General features: G+C 44.0%; 1 protein-coding gene across 1 annotated transcript; it reads left to right on the forward strand.

The window, feature by feature from the left end:
• The first annotated feature begins 19 nt into the window (after positions 1–19).
• On the forward strand, positions 20–20895 carry LOC111955992 (splicing factor U2AF 65 kDa subunit). The gene is made up of 12 exons (XM_023976399.3): positions 20–160; positions 812–950; positions 1093–1131; positions 1570–1679; positions 4793–4947; positions 8548–8664; positions 8864–9002; positions 9095–9174; positions 9376–9498; positions 9813–9899; positions 17788–18039; positions 18874–20895. The coding sequence occupies exons 1-12, from the start codon at positions 112–114 to the stop codon at positions 19006–19008; spliced, it is 1425 nt and encodes a 474-aa protein (XP_023832167.1). The 5' UTR covers positions 20–111; the 3' UTR covers positions 19009–20895.
• The last annotated feature ends 576 nt before the right edge of the window (positions 20896–21471 follow it).

Below are 21471 nucleotides of genomic sequence, written 5' to 3' on the forward strand. Positions count from 1 at the left end.
CGACAGAGGGCGTCCTAATTTCCTGTCTCCAGTCTTGATTCAAACAAGCTGTGTTTATTTGTAGCCTTGGTAGCTAAACTAACAAGATAAATCATCCAATCTAGGTCTAAAATGTCGGATTTTGATGAATTCGAGAGATTGTTGACTGAAAATAAGAAAGGTGAGTTTCCCATTCATCCTATAGTAAAGGTTAATTTGACCGGCTAGCTTTTAGAGATTATTATAGCGAGCTAGCATACCAGTAGCTCGCTGTCACTACATTGCTGTCAGCTAGCTGCTTGCACTAGGCCTATGATTTGTCTACCAAAACAATATTAATTTACGACTCACATGCTGGCACGTCTGCTCGCAATGTACGACAAAGGGCACTGATTGACCCGCTAGCCATCACAGAATAGCTAGTTACATCTGCCTGATTAGTGTTTTTATTTATTTTTTCCCGGGAGAGAATTAAAAAAAAAATGTGGTTCCTGTCCATGACTTCTGCTCTTAACTGCACCACGCTCACCATCAGTTGGCTTATATAAAGGGTACTATACCAGGACACGTTTATGCAATGTAGAATCAGGGAATAGTGTTACAGATATGCCTACAGATGTGCTTTCTCTGCATGTTGATAGCGTGAATGGCAATTGCCTTTTAACTCTAACGTTAGCTATAACAGGAGTAGCAGCATATACTTGTGCATATTACTTTTTTAAAGCAGTATACATAAGGATTTTTCTTTCCTGCTGCAACTAAGGGATCCTGTGACTTTGTCACTGTGACTCTCCCCTGCTCGCCGCCTCTTCCTCCCTCTTTCCCCCTTCAGAGAGGGACAAGGAGAATCGGCATGGGTGGCGTACCCCGTCCCGCAGTCTCAGCCGAGAGAGGAAGAAGAGGTGCCGGGAAAGCAGGAAGAGCAGGGAAAGCCGCAGCGACAGCAAGGAACGTCGTCGACACAGGCGCAGGTGGATACTGTACAAGTATTTGAAATGAGTTMCACTTCCATTTTGTGTGAATAGCTTTCTGCGGATCATTGACTGGTTTCAACTATTTCCCCACCTTTATGCAAGAATTAACAAAATACCCTTGTTTTAACTGTTATTTCAGCATACAGACTCAAAAACAATCCCAAGAGACTGTTGTGAGGTACAGTATTACAGCAGACAGTGACGTGCATGACACTATCAAAGTTGAACTGCTAATTATGAGTCAGCTGTCCATCTGTTAGTTAAGTAATATACTTGGTGGTTGTTGAGTGTTCTAATGTTAGAATGGTTCTTAATACAAACAAGGTCAAGGTAAGGGGAGACGACTTGGATCTATAATGGTCAGAGGCTTGCTCTGAAATCGGGGRTTATATTATGGTAAATGTCTGATGTTTAAACCATATACAAATGGGAGCATGTAGATGCCAGGTAGATAGAGTTCGAAGAGCAATGTGTTATAACTATCAATCCAAAATGTATTTTTATATCCCATTGATTCCCATACTTTTGTGCTATCCATTAACCTCCGTCCACACGGTCTCTGCATTGCAAGGCTATATGTCCATCTCTCCTGTCCCCTCCTGTCTCTCTCCTACAGTCGCTCTCCAGCTCTGCACAGAGAGAAGAAGAAGAAAGTGAGGAAGTACTGGGATGTCCCGGCACCAGGCTTCGAGCATATCACCCCCCTGCAGTACAAGGCTATGCAGGGTCAGTTTGTCAGTACTTGTCAGCACTCACTATAATAGTGTCACATCATGGTCCGTATTATTTTTGCTCAAAAGCAAAGGCTGTTAATGCGATTTTGTATGAAAATATTCAACTCAGTCCCTCTCACTTAATACGTACACAGTTGAAGTCGGAAGTTTACATACACCTTAGCCAAATACATTTCAACTCAGTTTTTCACAATTCCTGACATTTAATCTGAGTAAAAATTCCCTGTCTTAGGTCAGTTAGGATCACCACTTTATTTTAAGAATGTGAAATGTCAGAATAATAGTAGAGTGATTTATTTCAGTTTTTATTTATTTCATCACATTCCCAGTGGGTCAGAAGTTTACATACTCAATTAGTATGTGGTAGCATTGCCTTTAAATAGTTCAACTTGGGTCAAACCTTTCGGGCAGCCTTCCACAAGCTTCCCACAATAAGTTGGGTGAATTTTGGCCCATTCTCTGACAGAGCTGGTGTAACTGAGTCAGGTTTGTAGGCCTCCTTGCTCTCACACGCTTTTTCAGTTCTGCCACAAATGTTTATAGGATTGAGGTCAGGGCTTTGTGATGGCCAATACTTGACTTTGTTGTCCTTAAGCATTTTGCACAATTTTGGAAGTATGCTTGGGGTCATTGTCCATTTGGAAGACCCATTTTGCAACAAAGCTTTTAACTTCCTGACTGATGTCTTGAGCTGTTGCTTCAATGTATCAACATAATTTTTCTTACACATGATGCCATCAATTTTGTGAGTGCACGTCCCTCCTGCAGCAAAGCACACCCAAACATGATGCTGCCACCCCGTGCTTCATGGTTGGGATGGTGCTTTCGGCTACTCAAGCCTCCCCTTTTTCCTCTCAACATAACGATGGTCTTTATGGCCAAACAGTTCTATTTCTGTTTCATCAGACCAGAGGAGGTTCTCCAAAAGTATGATCTTTGTACCATGTGCAGTTGCAACCGTAGTCTGGCTTTTTTATGGCAGTTTTTGGAGCAGTGGCTTCTTCCTTTTGCTGAGCGGCTTTCAGGTTATGTTTGATATAGGACTTGTTTTACTGTGGCTATAGATACTTTTGTACTGTTTCTCCGCATTTTCACAAGGTCTTTGCTGTTGTTCTGGGATTGATTTGCACTTTTCGCACAAAGTACGTTCATCTCTAGGAGACAGAATGCGTCTCTTTCCTGAGCGTTATGACGGCTGCGTAGTCCATGGTGTTATATTTTTGTACTATTGTTTGTACAAATGACAGTGGTACTTCAGGCATTTTGGAAATTGCTCCCAAGGATGAACAGACTTGTGTAGGTCTACAATTTTTTTCTGAGGTCTTGGCTGATTTCTTTTGATTTTCCCATGATGTCAAGCAAGGAGGCATTGAGTGTGAAGGTAGGCCTTGAAATACATCCACAGGTACACCTCCAATTGACCCAAATGATGTCAATTAGCCTATCAGAAGCTTCTAAAGCCATGACATAATTTTCTGGAATTTTCCAAGCTGTTTAAAGGCACAGTCAACTTAGTGTATGTAAACTTCTGACCCACTGGAATTGTGATACAGTGAATTATAGGTGAAATAATCTGTCTGTAAACAATTGTTGGAAAAATTACTTGTCAAGCTTGTGGAGTGGTAGAAAACAAGTTTTAATGACTCCAACCTAAGTGTATGTAAACTTCCGACTTCAACTGTACATAAATACAATGCATTTGGAAAGTATTCAGACCCCGTTGCCTTTTTCCACATTTTGTTATGTTACAGCCATATCCTAAAATTGATTACATTTAATTTAAGAAAATCCTTATCGATCTACACACAATAATACCCCATAATGACAAAGCGAAAACAGGTTTTTAGACATTTGCAAGTTTATAAAAATTTTAAAACAGAAATACCTTATTTACAGACCCTTCAGACCCTTTTCTATGAGACTCGAAATTTAGCTCAGGTGCATCCTGTTTCCATTGATCATCCTTGAGATGTTTCTACAACTTGATTGGAGTCCACCTGTGGTAAATTCAATTGATTGGACATGATTTGGAAAGGCACACACTATGTAAGGTCCCACAGTTGACAGTGCATGTCAGAGCAAAAACCATGCCATTAGGTCAAAGGAATTGTCTGTTGAGGTCCGAGACAGGATTGTGTCGAGGCACAGATCTGGGGAAGGGTACCAAAACATTTCTACAGCATTGAAGGACCCCAAGAACACAGTGGCCTCCATCATTCTTAAATGGAAGAAGTTTGGAACCACCTCAGACTGGGGCGAAGGTTCACCTTCCAACTGGAAAACGACCCTAAGCACACAGCAAAGCCAACGCAGGAGTGGCTTCGGTACAAGTCTCTCAACCTGAGCTTGAGAGGATCTGCATAGAAGAATGGGAGAAACTCCCCAAATACAGGTGTGCCAAGCTTGTAGCGTCATACCCAAGAAGACTCGAGGTTGTAATTGTTGCCAAAGGTGCTTCAACAATGTACTGAGTAAAGGGTCTGAATACTTATGTAAATGTTATTTTTTATTATTATTATTATTTTTAAATATATTTGCCAACATTTCAAAAAATCTGTTTTTACTTTGTCATTATGGGGTAATGTGTGTAGATTGATGAGGAGAAAAAAATAAGGTTGTAACGTTACAAATTGTGGAAAAAGTGAAGGGGTCTGAGTACTTTACGAATGCACTGTATATAGTCATACATACACTGAGTGTACAAAACATTAAGAACACCTTCTTAATATTGCGCCCCCCCCCAAATGTCCTTTGGGTGGTGGACCATTCTTGATATACATGGGAAACTGTTGAGTGAAAAACCCACCAGCGTTGCAGTTCTCGACACAAACCGGTGCGCCTGGAACCTATTGCCATGCCCCTTTCAAAGGCACTTAAATCTTGTGTCTTGCCCACTTCACCCTCTAAATGGCACACAATCCATGTCTCAAGGCTTAAACTTTTCTCTAATCTGTCACCTCCCCTTCATCTACTCTTTGACTTCAATAAGGGATCACAGCTTTCACCTGGAGTCCCTTGGTCAGCCTATGTCATGGAAAGAGCAGGTGTTGAGTTTTTCTTCTCCGTTAGACTCATATCTAACTTGAGTCCATGTTCCTCTCTCAGCTGCTGGCCAGATCCCAGCCACGGCCCTGCTGCCCACCATGATAACTCCAGAGGGGCTGCCCCCCGCCCCCACCTCTGTACCAGTGGTGGGCAGCCAAATGACCAGGCAGGCCAGGAGGCTCTACGTAGGCAACATACCGTTTGGCATCATAGAGGTAGGTAATGGGGAAACTGCTACCCTTTCCACACTACTGAGCAGAGCCAAGCTGAGCGGTACTGTGCTGGCCTGGTTAAGCATTCAACATAGTTGCAGTACGGTTTGGGTTGGCATGATGGTGTGAAAAGGGTATATAATTCACATGAAGCAGACTGACGTTTTTTTCCCACCGATCTTTACTAATGACTTGCCACTGGCTCTGAGTGAAGCCTGTCTCTCTGTATATGCTGATGACTATACACATCAGCTACCATAGCAAGTGAAGTCAATGCAACGCTTGACAAATAGCTGCAGTCTGCCCTAAAGAACACAACCAGATTTATCAATTTCAGATCCAGTTACTGATTGGATGCACTGCATATATTATTCACCCAATCTAATGTACAGTTGAGGTCGGAAGTTTACATACACCTTAGCCAAATAAATGTATACTCAGTTTCACGTTCCTGACATTTAATCCTAGTAAAAATTCCCTTTCTTTGGTCAGTTAGGATCACCACTTTATTTTAGGATTGTGAAATGTCAGGATAATAGTAGAGAGAATTATTTATTTCAGCTTTTATTTCTTTCATCACATTCCCAGTGGGTCAGAAGTTTACATACACTCAATTCCTGAGCGGTATGACGGCTGCGTGGTCCCATGGTGTTTATACTTGTGTACTATTGTTTGTACAGATGAACGTTGTACCTTCAGGCGTTTGGAAATTGCTCCAAAGGATTAACCAGACTTGTGGAGGTCAACAATTTTTTTTCTGAGGTCTTGGCTGATTTCTTTTGATTTTCCCATGATGTCAAGCAAAGAGGCACTGAGTTTGAAGGTAGGCCTTGAAATACATCCACAGGTACACCTCCAATTGATTCAAATTATGTCAATTAGCCTATCAGAAGCTTCTAAAGCCATGACATAATTTTCTCGAATTTTTCAAGCTGTTTAAAGGCACAGTCAATATTAGTGTATGTAAACTTCTGAAACACTGGAATTGTGATACAGTGAAATAATCTGTTTGTACATTTTTTTGAAAAAGTACTTGTGTCATGCATAAAGTAGATGTCCTAACCGACTTGCCAAAACTATAGTTTGTTAACAAGAAATGTTAGAGTGGTTGAAAAATTTGTTTTAATGACTCCAACGTAAGTGTATGTAAACTTCCGACTTCAACTGTAGCCTAACAAAAATATAAAAGCAACATGTAAAGTCTTGGTCCCATGTTGCATGAGCTGAAATAAAATATCCCTAACATTTTCCATATGCACAAAAAACTTATTTCTCTAAAATGTTGTGCACAAATGTGTTGACATCCCTGTTAGTGTGCATTCTTCTTTCTCACAATAATCCATCCACCTGACTGACAGGTGTGGCATATCAAGAAGCTGATTTTAAACAGCATGATAATTACACAGGTGCACCTAAAAGGCCACTCTAAAATGTGCAGTTTTGTCATACAACACAATGCCACAGATGTCTCAAGTTTTGAGGGAGTGTGCAATTGGCATGCTGATTGCAGGAATGTCCACCAGAGCTGTTGACAGAGAATAGAAYGTTCATTTCTCTATCATAAGCCGCCTCCAACATCGTTTTTAGAGAATTTGGCAGTACCTCCAACCGGCCTCACAACCGCAAATCACGTGTAACCACGTCCGCCCAAGACCTTCACATCCGGCTTCTTTACCTGCGCGATTGTCTGAGACCAGCCACACGGAAAGCTGATGAAACTGTGGGTTTGCACAACTGAAGAATTTCAGCACTTTAAGAAACCGTCTAGGGGATCTCATCTTAGTACTCGTCGTCCTCACCAGGGTCTTGACCTGACTGCGGTTTGGCGTTGTAACCGACTTCAGTGGGCAAATGCTCACCTTTGATGGCCACTGGCACGATGGAGAAGTATGCACTTCACGGATGAATCCCGGTTTCAACTGTACCAGGCAGATGGCAGACAGCGTGTATGGGCGATGTCAATGTTGTGAACAGAGTGCCCCATGGTGGGGTTATGGTATAGGCAGGCATAAGCTACGGACAAAGAAACACAATTGCATTTATCGATGGCAATTTGAATGCACAGATACCGTGACAAGATCCTGAGGCCCATTGTCGAGCCATTCATCCGCCGCCATCACCTCATGTTTCAGCATGATAATGCACGGGCCCACGTCGGAAGGATCAGTACACAATTGCTGGAAGCTGAAAATGTCCCAGTTCTTCCATGGCCTGCATATTCACCAGACATGTCACGCATTGAGCATGTTTGGGATGACTTTTGTTTTTAAAGGTATCTGTGACCAACCGATGCATGTCTGTATTCCTAGTCATGTGAAATCCATAGATTAGAGCCTAATCAATTTATTTCAATTAGCTGATTTCCTTTAATGAACTGTAACTCTGTAAAATCTTTGAAATTGTTGCATGTTGCGTTTGTTCAGTGTAGCTGATCGGACATAAGGCCTAAAATACAGTTAAAGACTAACGCCTGTGGTGGCATATTTCWGCTTTACCAAATGAGGAGAGTTACAAACTACACACCAGTCAGAGTTATACTTAAACTACATCTTTAATAATAATAATAAGCTTTGCAATAGCATTTGACTTTCAACAATTCACTATTTCTAATGAACCGTTGAGAAGTACCACCAGAAAAGTACAAAAATCTTTTATAGCCAAGATTACACCCCTCTCAACTTACACTGACGAATCACAGATCTTAGGAACAGTTCACAAATAAATACTTTTTCTTGAGAAAGGAGTATCCCTTAGCCAGATAACATTCGCTATAAATTATCATTCAGTTTGGCCCCTCAGACGAGGTTCTGTAAGTCGCTRTGGATAAGAGCGTCTGCTAAATGACTTAAATGTAAATGTTCTAATCTCGTTCCTTGTACTTCATAGTACAAAAACACCAACTCATCCAATGGCATATATCAATTATCAACTCTAGATACTCCCATCTCAAGTAAACCCCCTCTTGACCCCACTCCTGGACAAGCTCACTGAGGGGAGTGAGCCTCCTGGTCATACACTATCCCAGGATAAGTGTAAGATCAGAGAGGACATACAATGTTTCCAGACACTGCCATACACCTCCCCCCAATGGGAAAAGGACTGTGACTGGCGCACAGACATTGTGGAGACAAGTAATTGGTTCCCCATTAATCACGCCATCCCTTCACATGGTTTAAGAATAGGTAAAGACACATTCACATATGAAGACAATGTTCCATTCTGTCCTCTTCCCTTTCTGATATTCTGCATAGCACCAGGGACATGTGAAAGACAAGCCTGACCTCTCCCCTCTCTGGGCCCCAGGTGACTGAGCCCCAGCTGAGGGGAAAGTGCAACTGCCAACACTTTAGTCCAAAGGGATACATTCTAATGACAAGTATCTCACAGAAGCATATTATGCAAATAAAACAWCTTAATTATCTATGTTACCCAACTAATTCTGATTCATCCTCCACACGCCTCAACCCTATGTGATATGGTTAAAAATAACTGCATTTCATCATCACTACTGTGTCATAGAAGGCTCTTGACCAGGCTGATTCTATGTACTTCTGCCTTCCCCACTGCAAAACGTATAAGTGGTCGTCCATGTTGTGTCAATAGGAGGCAATGATGGATTTCTTCAATGCCCAGATGTGCCTTGGCGGACTCACCCAGGCCCCTGGCAACCCTGTTCTAGCTGTACAGATAAACCAGGACAAGAACTTTGCCTTCCTCGAGGTGTGTGCTCAACTAAAATGTATTTAGTATAAACATGAAATGGCATAAAATACATGTAGATCATGGATGGCAGTTATTAGCTAACTTGCATCGCCCGCTAACAGTTGCCGTCCTGAGTGCTGAAGTATCGTTGAGTTCTGCATGCTTCTACAATAGCACGTCATAATGTTGACCTTCTCTCTACCTGTTCCTCTTCCAGTTCCGCTCGGTGGACGAGACGACCCAGGCCATGGCCTTTGACGGCATCATCTTCCAGGGTCAGAGCCTGAAGATCAGACGGCCTCACGACTACCAGCCCCTGCCCGGCATGAGTGAGAGCCCCAGTGTCTATGTACCAGGTGGGTCTTTCAAAAGATTGTTGACCCAGTTGAATCCTCTGATTTTCAATCAAAAATGTCTCAAGCCTATTTCTCACTGTTGCTTGGATTAGGAGTGGTTTCGACCGTGGTGCCAGACTCAGCCCACAAACTCTTCATCGGTGGCTTGCCAAATTACCTTAATGATGATCAGGTCAGTCCTTTCTAACTTATTCAAGTCCTTCTTTCCAAGTCTCTAGAATGATCAATACATTTCGTACTACTGTTTATTTTTGTCAATCATCAAGGTCGAGAATGAATTTGTTTTAGTTCAGATAATATTACTGATAGAGCAATCCATCCCCTCATATTATTTTGTTATTTGTTTGTGTTTTCCTGTCTTCACCCCCCCCAGGTAAAAGAGCTATTGACCTCCTTTGGTCCTCTGAAGGCCTTCAACCTGGTCAAAGACAGCGCCACAGCCCTCTCCAAGGGCTACGCCTTCTGTGAATATGTGGACGTCAATTTGAACGACCAGGTCAGCGTCAGATATTGCACCTGTATTGCTGTGTGCAATATGTTTCTTGTTATAGATATGAGGTTTACATAAGGTCACAAACTGTTGGGCTGCATGTCAATAGTGCAACGTGGCTACCCTGTCTGTCTTTAATCCGCACTGATCTGATATACCTGGACAGGTGAAAGCCAATCTCATAGTAGTCGTCTTCCATATTGCTGTCACCCGTCCAGCCTTAGCAGGTCAGCGATGTTGTAGGAAAGGAGATGTGGATAGGAAACTAATTTTGACTATTGTGATGCATCCCTCTGTTCTAACTCTGTTTGCTGTCTCAGGCAATTGCAGGGTTGAATGGGATGCAGCTGGGCGACAAGAAGCTCCTGGTCCAGAGAGCCAGTGTTGGGGCCAAGAACGCAGCTCTGGTGAGTAGCAGAGATGATAGACTACAAGTAGAGGCACACTTTACAACTGGGTGCTGTTCAAAAGGAGCAAACGGTAGAAAACGTTTCGAAATGGAAGACGGAATGAGGGAAAAATGTGTGAGTAAGGAAAACATGAGTGTGCAAAGCTGTCGTCAAGGCAAAGGGTGGCTACTTTGGTTACTACATGATTCCATATGTGTTATTTCATAGTTTCGATGTCTTCACTATTATTCTACAATGTAGAAAATAGTAAAAAATTAAGAAAAAACCCTGGAAATGATTCGATGTACAAACTTTTGGACTCGACTGTAATACATACACACACCACAACACACACACACACACACACACACACACACACACAACACACACACACACACACACACACACACACACACACACACACACACGCGCACATACAGTGCATTCAATTGAGTGGACATGATTGGGAAAGGCACACAAGCCATGAGGTCGAAGGAATTTTCCGTAGAGCTCCGAGACAGGATTGTGTCGAGGCACAGATCTGGGGAAGGGTACCAAAAAATGTCTGCAGCATTGAAGGTCCCCAAGAACACAGTGGCCTCCATCATTCTTAAATTGAAGGAGTTTGGAACCACCAAGACTCTTCCTAGAGCTGTCCGCCCGGCCAAACTGAGCAACCAGGGAAGAAGGGCGTTGGTCAGGGAGGGGACCAAGAAACCGATGGTCACTGACAAAGCTCCAGAGTTCCTCTGTGGAGATGGGAGAACCTTCCAGAAGGACAACCATCTCTGCAGCACTCCACCAATCTGGCCTTTATGGTAGTGGCCAGACGGAAGCCACTCCTCAATAAAAGGCACATTACAGCCAGCTTGGAGTTTGTCAAAAGGCAACTAAAGGACTGACCATGAGAAACAAGATTCTCTGGTATGATGAAACCAAGATTGAACTCTTTGGCCTGAATGCGAAGCGTCACATCTGGAGGAAAACTGGTACCATCCTTACGTTGAAGCATGGTGGTGGCAGCATCATGTTGTGGGATGTTTTTCAGAGGCAGGGATTGGAAGGACTAGTCAGGATCGAGGGAAAGATGAACGGAGTACAGAGTACAGAGAGATCCTTGATGAAAGCCTGCTCCAGAGCGCTCAGGACCTCAGACTGGGCGAAGGTTCACCTTCCAACAGGACAACGACCCTAAGCACACAGCCAAGACAATGCAGAAGTGGCTTTAGGACTATTCTCTGAATGTCCTTGAGTGGCCCAGCCAGAGCCCGGACTTGAACCCGATCGAACATCTCTGAAGATGTTGATGGCGCCAACAGACATAGCAGCTCTGCTTCTAGCTCCTAAACAACTTTGCAGTATTTTGTTTTTTTWATGTATTATTTCTTACATTATTAGCCCAGAAATGGTTTTGTGTTATTACATACAGCCGGAAATAACTTTTCGATATCATAGGTAACTCTCCAGCATTATGACCAGAAATACAACTTTCCTGAATTGGATCCTTTGTTCGTACCCCCCAGAGACTGCTTCAAGTCGCCGCCGGTGGAGAAGAGGTAATTAGAGTGGACTTCTAGTCCGACTCAGGAGGCGAGTACACCATCCACTGCTTCMGAGTATATTACTCGCTAATGTTCAGTGTATGCCCTCAATGAACGACACTGGACTTCATGCAAACTGGAAACCACATATCCTGATTTATTGTAGTTGGGTATTTTAACAAAGCAAATTTGAGGAAAATGCTACCGAAGTTCTACCAACACATTGACTGTAGTACTATTTTAGGGAAAACACTAGATCACTGCTACTCYCCTTTTCGAGATGCCTACAAGGCCCTCCCCCCGCCCTCCCTTCGGCAAATCAGATCATGACTCGATTTTGCTCATCCCTTCCTATAGGCAGAAACTCAAACGGGAAGTACCCGTGCGAAGGTCTATTCAATGCTGGTCTGACCAATCGGAATCCATGTTTCAAGATTGTTTTGATCACATGGACTGGGATATATTCCGGGTAGCCTCTGAGAATAAAATGTACACTTACACAGTGACTGAGTTAATCAGGAAGTGCATAGGGGATGTTGTTCCAACGGTGACTATTAAAACCTACCCAAACCGGAAATTGTGGATAGATGCGAACCACAGCATTTAACCATGGCAAGGTAACTGGGAATATGGTCGAATACAAACCGTGTAGTCTTTCTCTCTTTAAGGCAATCAAACAGGCATAACGTCCGTTCCGAGACAGTGGAGCCACAATTCAATGGCTCAGACACGAGATGTGTGTGTGGCAGGGTCACAGACAATCACGGATTACGGACAATGATGTCTTGCTTCCAGGCGAGCTAAACACCTTCTTCGCCCACTTTGAGGATAACACAGTGCCACCGACGCGGCACGCCCAAACTCATTTACATTATAAGTCATTTAGCAGACGCTCTTATCCAGAGCGACTTACAAATTGGTGCATTCACCTTATGACATCCAGTGGGAACAGCCACTTTACAACAGTGATCTAAATCTTTTAAGGGGGGGGGTCAGAAGGATGACTTTATCCTATCCTAGGTATTCCTTAAAGAGGTGGGTTTCAGGTTCTCCGGAAGGGGTGATTGACTCCGCTGTCCTGGCGTCGTGAGGGAGTTTGTTCCACCTTGGGGGCAGAGCAGCGAACAGTTTTGACTGGGCTGGAGCGGGAACTGTACTTCCTCAGTGGTAGGGAGGCGAGCAGGCCAGAGGTGTGAACCAGTGCCCTTGTTTGGGTGTAGGGCCTGATCAGAGCCTGGAGTACTGAGGTGCCGTCCCCTCACAGCTCCGTAGGCAATCACCATGGTCTTGTAGCGGATGCGAGCTTCAACTGAAGCCAGTGGAGAGAGCGGAGGAGCGGTGGTACGTGAGAGAACTTGGGAAGGTTGAACACAGACGGGCTGCGGCCGTTGGATGAGTTGTAGGGTTTAATGGCACAGGCAGGAGCCCAGCCAACAGCGAGTTGCAGTAATCCAGACGGGAGATGGCAAGTGCCTGGATTAGGACCTGCGCCGCTTCCTGTGTGAGGCAGGGTCGTACTCTGCGGATGTTGTAGAGCAGGGGGTCAAAGTCAAATGACGGAGGCCAAATAAAAAATTTAGCTACAAGCGAGGGCCGGACTTTCGATGTTCATTGAAAATTTTTAAATGACGCATATAGTCTAGTGAACCTAATTGAACCTACTGAAAACCTAACAAATATATTCCAATATGATCAGATAAATAAAGCAATATTTTCTTATGGCTCTGTCAGTAATCTTTATTTCAACAGACACAAAAGACAAATTTTCCTTTATATAAAAATCCCCATAACATGAACATTAATGAAAGAAACGGTATTCAGCACCATCAGTAGCCATATTTTCTATTTTAGCAAAAGTGGGCTAAATTTACTTCAAAGAAGAAAAAACAATAATAGCAATTTTCTATCATCCACTCAACTGAAATATTTTTAAAATATAATTGGATTGAAATACAATAAAATAAAGTGCAAAAATCTATTAATCAAAAACAACACTTTGTTTAAGGAGAAGTAACAGCAGTGAAACAAAATATTAAACTTTAACTTTTAAACTTGAACTGAGTAAAAACTCTAAATATGTGATTGCACAGTAATGTTCACTTGTTTGAGGTGAGGGTGATACGTGGTGTCCCATCTTTTCCACAGTTCATCAATGTTCGGGGGTAAGGCTCTGAGCTGAGGAAATCCTCAGAATTGAGTGGAGGTTCAGCAGTAAGTCGACTGTCTGTGTGATGTTTTGTTCAGGTTCATCAAAGAAAACAGTTGTTCACACAGGTATGTGCTGCCAAACATAGACAACGTTTGAGCAGCCTGGATGCGCAGCTGGGCATTGTGTCGGGGGAGGAAACGGGCGAACTCCGCAGCACCCACTGCCGCATATTTTGCCCTCAGTGCATCATTGCAATTGGAGGTCAATCAACTCCATTTGAGGTTGTGGTGAGCTTTCCACTCAACAGCAAAATGGTTACCGAGCAGGTTCCAAACCTGCTTTTTTGTGCTCAAAGTCAGCAAATCGGCTCGAAAGTCAGCGGGCACAAGATAACCTATTTTAGTCAGCCAACTGTGCGCTCGGAACGCACTGGTAGAGAGTCTTCTCTTTCATGGTTCGGCAGCTGGGAAAGTGGCTCAAATTTTCTTCCGCATCTGCGTCTCCACAGAGTCAGTTTGGTTTTAATGCCTTCATCTACTGTACATATACAGAGATGACATGATCCCGACCCTGCAGCTGCAAGTTCATTGCATCAGATGACTCGTTAATGTCAACAGAAAAGCCATTTCACACAGAAACATTTCGTCTCGGAGTTGTGTTGTGTCTTTCCTTTGCTGTCCAAGAACAGACAAATCTCCTCACGAAGCTCGAAACATCTTTGAAGCACCTTTCCCTGCTTAGCCATCGCACCTCTGTGTGATAAGGCAAATCACCATGCTCCGTTTCTAACTCCGTCAGAAATGCCTTGAACTGCGGTGAATTCAAAACCTTGGCTCTGATAAAGTTAACTGTGCGCGTGATGATGCTCATTACATGCTCCATTTTCAAGGCTTTACCGCACAACGCTTCCTGGTGTATGATACAATGATAAGCTGTCAGCTCACCTGTCGGCGTTTCCTCTTGCATCTTTTCCCTATCTCGCCACCAGTCCGCTCCTGTGTCCACACATCGCAGGTGCTCCGTCGGTTGTCCACCCACGAGTTTTTCCCAAGGCAGCTCCATCTCATTTACACATCTTGACACCTCTTCATACAAATCATGCCCCGTAGTTGTGCCATGCATAGGACGTAAACACAAAACTCCTCTGTCACGCTTAGGCTGGAGTCCACCGCGGATGAAAATTGACAACTGGGCAATGTCAGAAATGTCGGTGCTCTCATCCACAGCCAAGGAATATGCAATGAAATCTTTTCCCTTTTTCACAAGCTGCTCTTTTAGATTGATGGACAACTGGTCTACTCTCTCGGCAATGGTGTTTCTGCTCAGACTCACATTTAAAAAGAGTTGCCTTTTTTCTGGGCAAACTTCGTCACAAACTTTAATCATGCAGTTTTTGATGAAATCCCCTCCGTAAATGGCCGGGCTGATTTAGCGATCTCTTCTGCCAAAATAAAACTGGCCTTGACAGCAGCCTGGCCTTGTGATTTGGCTTTTTTGAACAGAGCCTGTCGAGATTTGAGGCCTCGTTTTAATTCCTCTGCCTTTTGTAGCCTTTGTTCCATGTCCATATTCTTGTTTTTGTCCGCGTGTTTCGTTTCATAAATGTCGTCTCAGATATACCTTTCAGTACCGCCACACTTTCTCCACACAGAAGACACACAGGTTTTCCAGCTACCTCCGTGAACATATACTCCGACTCCCACCTTGTTTGAAACCCCGGTTCTCAGTGTCCACCTTCCGTTTTGCCATTTTTGATGGTATCTGAAAGTTAATTACTGTTGATGCTGACGACTGCTGTGCCAATAAATATTGAAATGAAGCAGCCTACTGCTCGGTGCGGTCACCGTTGCATTGTGGGAAATGTAGTATTGGTGCGTGTAAAAGATCTGCGGGCTGCCGGCTTGCTGCGGTCTGCGGGCCGGTTCTAATATAAATCAAGATCATCCCAGGGGCCGTAAAAAACCTTCTCGCGGGCCGGATGTGGCCCGGGCCTTGCTGACTCTGACATATGTGTTGTAGAGCATGAACCTACAGGAACGGGCCACCGCCTTGATGTTAGTTGAGAACGACAGGGTGTTGTCCAGGATCACGCCAAGGTTCTTAGCGCTCTGGGAGGAGACACAATGGAGTTGTCAACCGTGATGGCGAGATCATGGAACGGGCAGTCCTTCCCCGGGAGGAAGAGCAGCTCCGTCTTGCCGAGGTTCAGCTTGAGGTGGTGATCCGTCATCCACACTGATATGTCTGCCAGACATGCAGAGATGCGATTCGCCACCTGGTCATCAGAAGGGTGAAAGGAGAAGATAATTGTTGTGTCGTCTGCATAGCAATGATAGGAGAGACCATGTGAGGTTATGACAGAGCCAAGTGACTTGGGTTATAGCGAGAATAGGAGAGGGCCTAGAACAGAGCCCTGGGGGACACCAGGGGTGAGAGCACGTGGTGAGGAGACGGATTCTCGCCACGCCACCTGGTAGGAGCGACCTGTCAGGTAGGACGCAATCCAAGCGTGGGCCGCGCCGGAGATGCCCAACTCGGAGAGGGTGGAGAGGAGGATCTGATGGTTCACAGTATCGAAGGCAGCCGATAGGTCTAGAAGGATGAGAGCAGAGGAGAGAGAGTTAGCTTTAGCAGTGCGGAGCGCCTCCGTGATACAGAGAAGAGCAGTCTCAGTTGAATGACTAGTCTTGAAACCTGACTGATTTGGATCAAGAAGGTCATTCTGAGAGAGATAGCAGGAGAGCTGGCCAAGGACGGCACGTTCAAGAGTTTTGGAGAGAAAAAAGAAAGGATACTGGTCTGTAGTTGTTGACATCGGAGGGATCGAGTGTAGGTTTTTTCAGAAGGGGTGCAACTCTCGCTCTCTTGAAGACGGAAGGACGTAGCCAGCGGTCAGGGATGAGTGATGAGCGAGGTGAGGTAAGGGAGAGGTCTCCGGAAATGGTCTGGAGAAGAGAGGAGGGATAGGGTCAAGCGGGCAGGTTGTTGGCGGCCGGCCGTCACAAGACGCGAGATTTCATCTGGAGAGAGAGGGGAGAAAGAGGTCAGAGCACAGGGTAGGGCAGTGTGACAGAACCAGCGGTTGTCTTGACTTAGCAAACAGGATCGGATGTCGTCGACCTTCTTTTCAAAATGGTTGACGAAGTCATCTGCAGAGAGGAGAGGGGGGGGGGGGGGAGGATTCAGGAGGGAGGAGAAGGTGGCAAAGAGCTTCCTAGGGTTAGAGGCAGATGCTTGGAATTTAGAGTGGTAGAAAGTGGCTTTAGCAGAGAGACAGAAGAGGAAATGTAGAGAGGAGGGAAGATGCAGGTCCGCAGGGAGGCGAGTTTTCCTCCATTTCCGCTCGGCTGCCCGGAGCCCTGTTCTGTGAGCTCGCAATGAGTCGTCGAGCCACGGAGCGGGAGGGGAGGACCGAGCCGGCCTGGAGGATAGGGGACATAGAGAGTCAAAGGATGCAGAAAGGGAGGAGAAAACTCCAGACCTGAACCCCCAAAAAAACTCTGGAATGTGATCAAGAGGAAGATGGATGGTGACAAGCCATCAAATAAAGCCGAGCTGTTTAAACTTTTGCGCCAGGAGTGGCATAAAGTCACCCAACATCAATGTGAAAGACTGGTGGAGAGCATGCCAAGACGCATGAAAGCTGTGATTGAAAATCAGGGTTATTTCACCAAATTGTTGATTTCTGAACTCTTAAGATAAAACATTAGTATTGTGTTGTTAAAAAATGAATATGAACTTATTTTCTTTGCATTATTCAAGGTCTGACAACACTTTTTTGTTATTTTGACCAGTTGTCATTTTCTGCAAATAAATGCTCTAAATGACAATATTCTTATTTGGAATTTAGAAGAAATGTTGTCAGTAGTTTATAGAATAAAACAAAAATGTTAATTTTACACAAACAACACATACCTATAAATAGTAAAACTAGAGAAACTGGGGGGGGGGTGTGACTGACTTGATGACCTAGAACATCAAGCTTTGTTTCATAACTTAATCAGGACAATCCAGAGCTGACTACGGATTGACTAAGCATATGCACAACTGCAAAGTAGACGCATTATTATTACAAAAACAAGTTGGAAATTGAACAATGTTTTTTAAAATTCTTATGTGTTTTACACCCTAAACATTCTAAAACGTTTTCTAAAAGTGCTCATGTTCTTTCAACCTTCCCAATCGCCAACACCTCTCCCCACCCTTCCCCCATCAGACGGGTATGAACCAGACCCCGGTGACCCTCCAGGTGCCAGGCCTGATGCCCACCTCCATGGCTTCGCTGGGTGGKCTACCCACTGAGGTCCTCTGCCTGATGAACATGGTGGCTGTGGAGGAGCTGCTGGATGACGAGGAGTACGAGGAGATCGTGGAGGACGTCCGGGATGAGTGCGGCAAGTACGGACAGGTGAAGAGCATTGAGATCCCCCGGCCCGTGGATGGCCTGGAGGTCCCAGGCACTGGGAAGGTGAGATGAGCAAGGGGAGGAGTAAAGGAGTACCTGGATGTTAAGATATGAGGGGTCATGATGCATGGGGGTGTTTGTTGCAGTGATTTGAGGAGAGTTTGTGTGGTGTGCATTCTGAAATTGTACAGTTTTAAAGTGAATCCGTTCAGTTCAGGTTAAATTATTGAATTCCCTGGCCTACCGAGTGGCACAGCGGTCTAAGGCACTGCTTCGCAGTGTTGCGGCGTCACTACAGCCTTGGGTTCGATCCCAGGCTGTGTCATTACCGGCCTTGACTCGGAGTCCCATAGGGCAGCGCATAATTGGCCCAGCGTCGTCTGGGTCAGGGGAGGGTTTGGCTCATCACGCTCTAGCGACTCCTTGTGGTGGGCGCCTGCAGGCTGACTTCGGTCATCAGTTAAACAGTGTTTCCTCTGACACATTGTTGGAGCTGGCTTCCGGGTTAAGCGAGCGGGTGTTAAGAAGCGCTGTTAGGCGGGTCATGTTTCGGAGGACGCATTACTCGACCTTCGCCTCTCCCGAGCCCATTGGGGAGTTGCAGCGATGAGACAAGATTGTAATCACGAAATTGGGGAGAAAAAGGGGGTAAACAATGTTTGAATAAAAAATGTAATTCCTTGAAGAAGTTTGCCTTTCACCTCCCATCAAACAAGCATTTCATAACATATCACTTTTGCCTATGCTTAAGATAAGTTTCCAATGCAATAAGCCCTTTGTGTATGTGTAAAGATTTATCATAGTTGATTGCTGTAGAATTACATTTAACATGGTTGTCTGGTTCCATACAGAATGGCTATTCACCTACTCTCCTATCCTTTTCTTTCCCTCTCTCAGATCTTTGTGGAGTTCATGACCCTGTTTGACTCCCAGAAGGCCATGCAGGCGCTGACAGGCAGGAAGTTTGCCAACAGGGTGGTGGTGACCAAGTACTGTGACCCAGACGCTTACCACCGCCGAGACTTCTGGTAGACCTGAGAACCAGAGAGAGGGAGAGAAGCAGAGTTTTATGTAATGATATGAATATTTATGAGCATCACAACACTCCCAACTTGCATTTTTTTTTAAAGAGACAAAGTTTGAATTTAGCTACTAGAGAGGCAGACTGGATGACTTGTTACAAAGATTATTCCTATATTGTATTATAAGAATGAGAGGTACATTTTGTACAGCAAACTGGGTCTGGCCAGTGGATAATATGTATTTATATGGAGTATTTATTTATTAATTTATCACTTTGATATAATGAGTAACAGAGGCCTATTGAAGTTAATTTAAGGCCACTTATCAGCAGAATTGGTCAAATTCTGACTTTTCTCCTATGAATCAAGTTCAATCACGATTTTAACCATTTTGTTTTGTCCATACCTGAGCCAGGTATTTGTTTTATGTTCTAGCTCTCCCCCCAATTTTCAGAACATCAATGCCACTTATTGTGAAGTCAGCACTGACTTAAGTCTGAGGGGACCTTCAAGTATTGTAAGTGTCTTTGTGTACATTTAACTTAGCATCACCGCCCTCTTTTGGTAACAAAATGTCTGAAAATGATGCAATGTGACTTTCTCAGTGAGCAACCCCCATTCCACAGAAAACAATGAGACCTCCAAAATGGCAACTGCATTGATATACAGGCCAGTATATTAACAGAAAGTACCTGCTGAACCAGGCCAGATCCAGAGCTTGTAATAGAAGGCTCTCGACCACGCTGATGCTATGACGCAGCGGTGATGATGAAATGCAGAGTTTTATTAACCATATCTCATAGGGTTGTATGTGTTAAGTCTTTAACTGTATTTTAGGCCTTACTATATGTCCAACCAGCTACATTAGATTGGATGCACTGCATATATTATTCACCCAATCAGAGGTACTGTAACTAGATACATTTGGGTCGTGTTCATTAGGGCATACCATAGCAAAATGTTTTGCGACTGAAAAAATAAACATGCATTTCTTATTGTACAAGTTCAGGTAGTTCAGATCCCTCCCCGTATCAGTCCGTTTTCTTCAGTTTGGTGCCTAATGAACACGACCCTGAACTCTCCCCTTCTACAGCTTCCCTCTCTCTCTCTCTCTCTCTCTCTCTCTCTCTCTCTCTCTCTCTCTCTCTCTCTCTCTCTCTCTCTCTCTCTCCTCAGACAAACTGCTGTACAGCCCGAAAGAGTTATCACTGCCCTGCCTCGACCATTGGTTGGTTTTGTAAAACAACATTGACACAATGTTATTTATTTCACTGTAAAATCATATCTGCTCTTTTTTTGTAGTACGTTTTGCCTCAAAGTGATAACTTTAGGACCAAAAAAGGATGTGGATATGCACGTGTGAGGCTTTCTGGTGGATGACATGGATTCAGGTTCATGACAGGCAATAAAATAGAAAAGTCTAGATAATTTGCAGGCGTGGGTGGGCCCTATTAAAACGATGTGAAGAGTTCAATTACATACCCCTTTGTTCCACTTCTACTCCTCTTTCTTATTCAATTGTTTTCGATTTTCTCTTTACAACAAGGATGACACTTGGAAGAACCTGTCTGCAATTATTTTCCTTTCTATTCCCATCCCCAAGACTTTCCGTTGCTTCGAATTTCATAATGGACTTTTATTTTGGCAGGTTTGCGTTTCAAATGCTGTAGTCTCCTGAGGATCTTTTAGATGATTTGCATTACCAAAGCTTCTCCACGTCTGAGATTGTTTGTGTTCCTAAACAGGTTGAACGATTATGTAAGAGAATGGCTTTGATTCTGTCCATATACTGTCAACAGGTTAGCAGGTGAGAATTTTTGCACTCCGTCACTTCCCTCTACATTGTAAGGTTGTTTACAGAAGGTCTGACTGATCTCATTAAAACATATTTAATGTACTCTGATGTCTGTCTGATCTCTGTTTAATGTCTACAGGATATTGAATCAGAATTTGAGTGCGTGTGGCTCGTCCTTGGTATTTTATGGAGCCAACTATCTGAGATCTGCTCCAAGGCGGAATATTTCTGATGGTGGATGGAAAAGGGGATCAAAAGGGGTAATAGAACTTTTCTATTACGTGTTCCCAAATGGGTTAAGGCTTGAATCGGTCGGTCTTTAATTTCACAGTGCCTCCCAGTAGGCTTGGGAAAAAAGACAATGCCAGCCCAGAGTTCTATTCAGTGAGTTTTGATAACTACACTGAACAAAAAATATAAAGGCAACATGTAAAGGGTTGGTCCCATGTTTCATGAGTTGAAATAAAAGATCCCAGAAATGTTTCCTATGCACAAAAAGGTGCACCTTGTGCTGGGGACAATAAAAGGCCACTCTAAAATGTGCAGTTATGTCACACAACACAATGTCATAGCTGTCTCAAGTTTTGAGGGAGTGATCAATTGACATGCTGACTGCAGGAATGTCCACCAGAGCTGCTGCCAGAGAATTTAATGATTTTCTCAACCATAAGCCGCCTC

The sequence above is a fragment of the Salvelinus sp. IW2-2015 genome, linkage group LG31 (assembly GCF_002910315.2).
Source record: "Salvelinus sp. IW2-2015 linkage group LG31, ASM291031v2, whole genome shotgun sequence".
Classification (NCBI taxonomy): Eukaryota; Metazoa; Chordata; class Actinopteri; order Salmoniformes; family Salmonidae; genus Salvelinus; species Salvelinus sp. IW2-2015.